This window comes from Trichechus manatus, unplaced genomic scaffold, assembly GCF_000243295.1.
Source record: "Trichechus manatus latirostris isolate Lorelei unplaced genomic scaffold, TriManLat1.0 scaffold00093, whole genome shotgun sequence".
Classification (NCBI taxonomy): domain Eukaryota; kingdom Metazoa; phylum Chordata; class Mammalia; order Sirenia; family Trichechidae; genus Trichechus; species Trichechus manatus.
The window spans coordinates 5,794,160-5,802,200 of NW_004444029.1; the positions used below are offsets into that span (position 1 = coordinate 5,794,160).

General features: G+C 58.6%; 1 protein-coding gene across 1 annotated transcript in view; it reads right to left on the bottom strand.

Annotated features, from left to right (window-relative positions):
* Positions 1–8,041, bottom strand: part of LOC101361451 (uncharacterized) — a 31,009-nt gene that overhangs the window by 5,227 nt on the left and 17,741 nt on the right. The window contains 7 exon segments of the mRNA XM_023736917.1: positions 298–402; positions 1,148–1,337; positions 3,980–3,997; positions 4,194–4,300; positions 4,422–4,439; positions 4,575–4,958; positions 7,825–7,911. Coding sequence (XP_023592685.1) covers positions 298–402; positions 1,148–1,337; positions 3,980–3,997; positions 4,194–4,300; positions 4,422–4,439; positions 4,575–4,958; positions 7,825–7,911 — 909 coding nt within the window.

The following is an 8,041-nucleotide window of genomic DNA, read 5'->3' on the forward strand; positions in this document are numbered from 1 at the left end:
CCCGAGTCCTGCGCCGCCCCCAGCGCAGCCCCGAGCGATCGGGCTGCTGCCCCTTCTGTCCACCTGCCCGCGGAGCGCCCGGCACCCCCCGGCACTCTCCTTACACAGCACGGTCAACTTGCTCCCCTCTCCAAAATGGAGTTGCGAGGAGGTGCTCTCACAGCCCCGGGGCACGCGGCGCAAACCGCCGCCCAGAGCGGCGCTTCTGCCCCAGCTCTTTGCCTGGAAGCCCCCTCAGGGCTGGGCCTCAGGGGTCGTCCAGGCGGAGCAGTCCCGGCACTTGGAGCGTAGTCTTACCTACCACGGTGAGCCGGGTCCCCTGCCCGAAGTACTGCTCATTGTAGCACAGTGGGAAGGGGCGCCAAGAATTCTCCCTTCCCCGCCCCTGCCGCATCCGCATTTCTCGCAGCCCGGGGGGCTATCCTGCCTCTTCCTCTTCTCCTTCAGGGGCTTCCCTTCCCCCTCCAGAATGAGGTGGACAGAGCCATCTGGACATCCCGTGAGGTCACCCTCATTTGCAAGGAGAGGCAGCTTGGCTTGGGGACAAGGAGCTGAACCTGAAATCTGAAATCCGAGGGGCACTGTGGGTGCTGGGGGCAGGGTTCGAGTGAGAGGTGCTCCAGGCTGACTGTCCCCTTACTCCTTATCCAACGTGTGACCACTTTGGCCTCAGTTTCCTTGCCTGGAAAACTGGGGTACCATCTTCGTCCCACTCACTTTGGACATGTTATCAGGAGGGACCCGTCTCTGTAGGACATCATGCGTGCTAAAGCAGAGGGTCAGCGAAAAAGCGGAAGACCCTCAACGGGATGGATTGACACAGTGGCTGCAAGATGGGCTCACACACACCTACAGTTGGAAGACGCAGGATGGGGCAAGGTTTCCTTCTGTTACACACAAGGTCCCTATGAGTCGGACCCACTTGATGGCACCTACTAACAACATCTTCCTCGTGGGTTGTTGTGAGTTCCTAATGAGCACAGCGTGGTCGAGTGCTTGGTCAGGGGGGAGTTTTACTAGAAAGGGTGGTGCTGGGTCCACGTTCGCGCCCCAACCTGGTCTAAAGAGGGAGAGTCGGGGGCCGGCCTTTTTCCCGTGGGGGGGCCAGCTGCAGGCCCCCCAGTCACTCCTTGTCTAGGAGCCGCACCCCCTGTGCTGGTAGGGTATTTCTCACGCAGGGCTTTTTGTAAAAGCTCCTCCTTTACCTGAATCAGCGTGCTACCCCCAAGTCCCCACAATGTTCCACCGTGGAACAAAAATGCCGCCTCCCCCTCCCCCTCCCCCTCCCCCTCCCCCTGGGCAGGGGCAGGAAGCACAAGTGGCAGGGGCTGGTGTAACTGAGGGGCCAGGAAGAGACAAGGGGGGGGGGATTTAAAGTGGGAGGGGCTGGGGGCAGAGAGGCCCCTCCTGGCACACACATCACCCAGAGGAGACCACCTCTGTCGGCGGGCCTCCCTGCTGGGGAGGTGCCTGAGCCCTGGGCCCTGGTGCAGACTGGCATTTATAGAGTGGCAGGTGGGAGGGGTGAGGGGGGGAGGGCAGCTTGACAGCAAACCCACAGAGCAGGTGACAGCGACCTTCAGCCGAGGACAAACCTCCAGAAACGTCTGTGATCCCCCATTACATTCTGAGCAAAGCCTGGTCATTCATTCATTCATTCATTCACTCCACCATATCTGATGGATACCTACTGTGTGCCCAGCCCTATGCTAGCTTCAGGGGTTTGAGCCCATCCCCAGGGGACACCCACTGCCTTTCCAGCTTCATTTGGGGATCCTCCTGTCTCCGAATCTGGCCCTAGCAACAAGCACCTGGCCTTGTCTTTGGGATTTTCACTCATGCCTCTGACTGGCCAGTCCCCTTTCCTGGGTGGACAACTGGGACCAAGTTTTCCTTGTCATCTCCGTGGGCTCTCCCCCCTTTTCCCTGCTGGAAGTGGGGAGCTGGCCTCTGACTCTGAGTGTGTGTGTTTAATAGATTCTGAGGTTTACAGAATAATTGTGCAGGGAGAACAGAGTTCCCACATGCCCCTTACCTCCCCATACAGGGCTTCTGTTACTGATGTCTTGCATCTTTGTGGCTCAGTTGTTACAAACGATGACCCAATGGCTATGCTGTTATCAACCAAAGTCTGTAGTTTACATTAGGGTTCATCATTCTTCCTATTTATGGTTCTGTGGATTTTGACAAACGCATCATGTCATGTGTCCCGGTTACAACATCATGCAGAATAGTCTCACTGCCCTAAAAATGCCCCGTGCACCACCTAGCCACCCCTCCCCCCACTCCTGCACCCCTGGCAACCACAGATCTTTTCACTGTCTCTACACTTTTGCCTTTTCCAGAATTTTGACTGCCTGTAAAGACAGCTCACTGCTATTTCAAGGCACAGCCTTGTACTTCAGCTATTTCTGTCCATGCCTTCTCCCCACTATCAACAGGTAAACTTCTTGGGGACTGTGACTTGCACATCTTTGTCTTCTTGAAGGTCAATGGCAACACATTGGGATGGCACGTCCTCAATGGCTCTGTGTGTGTGTGTGTGTTCGTTGGAGTGTGGACATAAACGTATATATTTGAATGCACGTGTGCCCTGGCTGGGTGGTGGAGTCCTACAAGTGGAAGGGCAGAGGGCTACTTCGAGGAGGTCTCAGGGGGTCACTGCTCCTGAGGTAGGTCACCTTGTTTCACTCATTTATTCAAAGATAATTTATTGAGTACCTGTGCTGAACCAAGGCAGCATGTTGTATGCCGGGGGTGCTATGATCAAACACACCCTGTTATCAAGGAGCCCACGGTCGAGTGGGGGTGTCAGGCAGGTAAAGAGGTCATGTCCACCACGTGTGATGACAGTCGTGAAGGAGGGGTGCACAGGGCTTTGTGACAGCAAAACAAAGGGGCATCCGGTCCAACCTTAGGGGGAAGGGGCAGGAAGGGCCAGGGGAGGCTCCTTGGAAGGAGGGTGTCTGAGCTGAGTCTGGAAGGACAGACAGGCGTTCCCCAGGAAGAAGGGTATGGTGTCATTCCAGGAGGGGTAGCAGGTCAAGGGGCTTGAAAGCAGGCTGCTTGGGGAGGGGGTGAGGTGGGTGCAGAGATGAGGTGTGGTCAGCCAGAGGCCTTAGGTGCTCTCCCGAGGATTTGGAGTGCATCACCATGATGATAACCAGGTGATGGACGCTACAGAGAGAGGGCTGATTCTCGGCATGAGGGAGCTTCATGTCCTACGCCTCTAGGAGTGGACAGGGCTTTTCCACGCCTGTTCAGTTCATGAGGGAGAGATTCTGTAACTTCAACTGGGAGACACAGCTGCCCTTGAGAACGAACTTCCCAGGTAGTGCATTTTCTGCCCCTCGCTACCTGCCTGGGGCACTGTGGAGACAAAGGTGCCCTTGGTGACAGAGCTGCAGGAAGGGGGTGAGTTGCAGGAGACTAGTTCCATTCACCCACAGACATGCGGGTCAGTGGGACACACCTCTGCCAGCTCTCCCTCAGAGCCCCTTCATGCCGGGCTGGACATAGACCCCTGTCTGACATCCTGCTTCTCTAGGCTGTTCCACAGCAGCCCTCCTCAGTTCCCATCACCACCTTGCACGCTTTATTAACCTTCCTGAGCAGGAGGAACAGTGCCAGTCACGAGGGGCCAGTCCCCTACTCTGTGAATACCTCAGGACCCTCTCCTGGTGAGCAGGGAGGTAACAGGGGGTTCGGGGAAGGGCGGAGGGGAAATGAGACACTCGTAGGCAGCGCCAAGCAGGCTGTGTTTATTGGTTTGGTCCACGGGGGTTCAGGCTTGCTAGGGCCCCCCGGGGTAGGGGGTCTCGGCCTTGCATGTCTAGGGGTGTGTGCACTAGGAGGGTACCAGCATGAGTGGGGACGTGAGGACTGCTCCTCTGAGCACTGGCTGGGGGTGGGGGGCGAGGGGCCTGTTAGACATGACGAAGGGCCAGAAGCTCCTGGCTCCCCTCCAGGGCTGCTTTCAGGACTCCTTCTTCTTGGCCTGAAGAAGAGAAGGTTTTGAGGTTACCAGGAGCCAGGAGAGGTGGGGGTTGAGAGGACATAGGATGTTCTGACAGCATCCATTTGGTTTCCGGGGGTCCCAGCTTCCCCTTCCCCAGCCGCCCCCCATGATCCCACAGGAAGTTGTCTCTGAGCTTCCCAAGCACGTAGGTGACCCCCTCTACTGCCCGCCTTACCATGGCCATCAGCACGAGGGCGCTGACCAGCACGGCGTACAGGGCCGCTTTCCCCAGCAGGACCTCGTAGAGGACAGTGGCCGACAGGACCCCCCGCTGGTAGGAAACTGGGCGGGGGGCAGCCTGTGAACAGGTGGCTCTGGCCCCCAACTCCACCCCAGTGCCCCCAGGTTCCCCAGGCACCGTCCAGCGCACAGACATGGGAGGCTGGGAGAGGGGCTCACTTACCCGAGGAGAGGCCACAGTCTGAAAGGGAAGGGGGGATGGCTGAGAGGCTGCCCTTTCCCAGGAGAACAAAGCCCGGCTGCCTGCAGGCCACCGATGCCCAGGCCACAGCACGGGCCAGCCCTGGCCGCCCTGTCCCTCCTGTCCTGCTCTCACCTGCACGGCCCCAGACCACGGCACTGACGTTCTGGGTGACGGGCTTGGGCCGGGTCTCTCCCCACTCGTCGTCGGCCGAGAGCCCATAGAACTGGACCTGGCAGCGGAAGTGGTTGCGGGGATTGTGCCAGAAGGCGGCCGACACTCTCAGGCGGCTGCTCAGGCAGTAGCTGGAGTTATCGGCGCTGGGCTCCAGCCGCGGCTCGGGGGCCGTGCTGACCCCGCTGAGGGCCATCTTGCCATTCACCCACCAGCTCAGCTCCACGTGGTCGGGGTAGAAGCCGGTGGCTAGGCACACGAGCGTGGCCTTCTGGGTTCGGGAGATCTCGACCTCTGAGGGCTCAAACACGGCCACCTTGGGCGGGTTCACCTTGGTCAGGTTGTCTGCAGGGGGAGGGGCAGGGCTGCTCAGCGAGCGGTGTGGGCTCTGGGGCAAGCAGAGGCCACGTGTGTGTGCACGTGTGCGTGTGTGTGTGTGAGTGTGTGTATGTATGCGTGTCCATGTGAGTGTGTGAGTGTGTGTATCAGAGTGTGTGTAAGGGAGGGGGACGGGTCATGTCCCACACAGTGACCCAGCAGCAGGTCCCGTCTGTCTGGGATCGCAGTCCCTGTCCTGTGTTGTTGCTCTTTTTCCTTTGCCCACTTCTGTCGGACACCCCGGACACACTGCCCATCTCTTCCCGTCTCCTCAAGGCAATGTCATGTCCTGATTTCTGGTATCTCTGCAAAGCCTCTCCCCCGGGGGCTCGTGTGATTATCTGTGGTGAATGGGCCTGTCTGCCTGCCTTCCTGCTCAAGGCCGTGTTCTGCACATTGCTGTCTAAGCTTTAAGGCTTCCACACGGTGGGGTGCAGTTGGCGTGCATGCAGGGATCTGGAGTCAGGGACTCCCGCTAGCAACATGAGCCTGGAAACAAAATCAATCTTTGCTAATGACCATTTTCCTTTTTCAAGGCGTATACATTTGTCTATTTTGGTGATGCCCTATCTTAGAATAGGCCCTTCTTCCTAAAAGAGACACTCTTCCCACCGCACCTGATTACATTTGCTCTATATCCTCTACCCAATTTAATGGGCCTTGAGCAGTCTGGTGCCCCTGGCCGTTGGTCATCTGGTGGTGCCCGTTGGCTTCTACTCTGGTGTACGTGGGGCGTGTGGATACCCGCCTGGGACGACTGTGACCCGTGGAAGATGCTGGTGCTGGGTTGACCCTGTCTCCTCCCACAGCCCATCAAGCCACCCCACTGGCTTTGGGATCAAGTTCGCAGCCACGTGGTCAGAGCGTGTTTGTGGGTTGCAGAGATCCCGAGCCCCAGGACCGTTTTAGCTGAGGGCCACGGGCCTTCCACATGCCTGATGGATGGGAGAGGATGAATTTCTGGAATTGTTGGGAAGTGCGTCCTCATCGGAAGACATGGGGAGGCAGAACCACACCCATCATTCCGGCACACACCCCTTGGCCAGAATTTGCTTTGCCTCCTTGGCTCTGTTTTGGCTACGGGAGCAAGTTTTTGGAGCAGGAATGTGGCAAACCAGACATCTCCACAGAAGGTCACAGCGTCAAAAAAGCTATGGCGCAGTTCTACTCTGCACACACGGGGTCATCCTGAGTCCAAACAACAAGAACCTTCACAGAGAGTTCGCGCTAGTTCTCCTGTGACGATCGAACACCCCAGAGACGGTATTGTCCTTCCACTGCGTGCATCCCAGACAGCCTGGAGCAGTGAAGCCCCCTTCCCAAATCACACAGGGCTCCTGACTCCCTTGGATATGCGCTTTCTATTACACTTCCCGTGCCTGCCGCCCACGCGGAGAACAGAGCCTGGGGGCCCATGGGGCTGTTTCTCAGGTCATGCGGGGTCTCTCCAGCCCCAACCCCACCTCATCTCCCCCGACTCCTCCTGCCTGCCCACGTCCTGTCAGCCCAGAGCTGGCTCCTTACCCCCAGGAGCAGACCCTGGGGTTTGGGAAACGTGTCTTCTTTGTAGCGGGTTTGCTGCTGAGCTAATGTGGGTTTCCAGTTGTAACGGTGCTTTCAGATCCCTCTTCCTGGTATCTACCGAGTCCAGTGTACCCCAGACCACCTGCCGCCCTGAGATGCCATGACAGACTTCTGCCTCCTGGCACCCACATACCACCCCCATGTCACCAACCTGCCCCCGACCACCTCGTGGTCCTGCCGGCTGCCACAACACCAAAATTAAAACAAAAACAACAAAAAAAAAACCAAACCTGTTGCTGTGAAGCAGAGTCTGACTCCTAGCGACCCTACAGGACAGAGGCGAGCTGTCCCATAGGGTTTCCAAGGAGTGGCTGGTGGATTTGAACTGCCGACCTTTTGGTTAACAGCTGCGCTCTTACCCACTGCGCCACCAGGGCTCCCAGCCTCAGGGAGGTGAGACTGGGGCTTAGGAGACAAGAAGAGACTGAGGAAGAAAGAAGAGACAGCAGGAGCCAGGTTCCGAGCCGGCGGCGGGGCTGAGAAGGGCTTTAAGGGAAGATGGAGCAGTCACCGGAAAGGCGCCAAGGGTGCAGAATGGACATAAGAATGGGGGGAAAATATGCAGGAGATCAGAAAGAGGAGAGAGAAAGTCAGCTAAAAAGTAGAGGCGAGCGAGTAGGGAAGCCGGCGGCCCTGAAGCCCAGCGAGGCACCAGCACCAGCTCGTGAGGCTCCGGAAGGTCGGAGGAGGGGGGGCTCCCTGTGGCCAGGGCGGCCCTGACCTCCCGCCTCACACCCAGCACCCCTCCAGGACTGTTCATTGTGCCCCCGTCCCACTCCGGTCAGGAGGGAGCCCGTACCTGTCACAGTGAGCCTGGTGCCCTGCCCGAAGTAGAGGGGCGAGTTATTGGACACGGCCTAGGACAGCCATGGTAAAACCCACTGGGGGCCTCCCGGGGCAGGCTCAGCAAACCTGGGACCCCCGGAGAGCTGGAGTCAGAGGTGTGGACCAGGAGAAAGGCCTGAGCGTTCAGCAGGGACAGCGGGAACAGAGGCGACGGAAGGAGAAGCTCTGGAGGGCAGAGTTGAACCCTCAGTGGAAGGACGGACCAGGAGAGCAGAAAGGCCGATTACATGAAGACTCAGAGGAGAGAGACGGAGAGAGGACTCACTCCTGCTACCCACACCGAGGGTGGCAGACGAGCCCCATGGGCCCCATAGGGACAAGAGTGACCGCTCAACACCCTTCCACCAGAGGCCAAGATTTGGCTCCAAGGGACCCCGCCTGCCACCCCTGAGCTAAGCCTCACCTAGGACAGAGAGCCGCGTCCCCTCTCCAAAGTGCTGCGCCTGGTTGCCACACAGCATAGCACCCTGTGGCAAACCCAGCTCAGCAGCTGCCTCTTTCCTCAGCTCCGGGGCCAGCCACACGCCCACTGCCCCACACCCAGGCCCTTCCTCAGCTCCTTCCTCAGCTCCGGGGCCAGCCACAGACCCACTGCCCCACACCCAGGCCCTTCCTCAGCT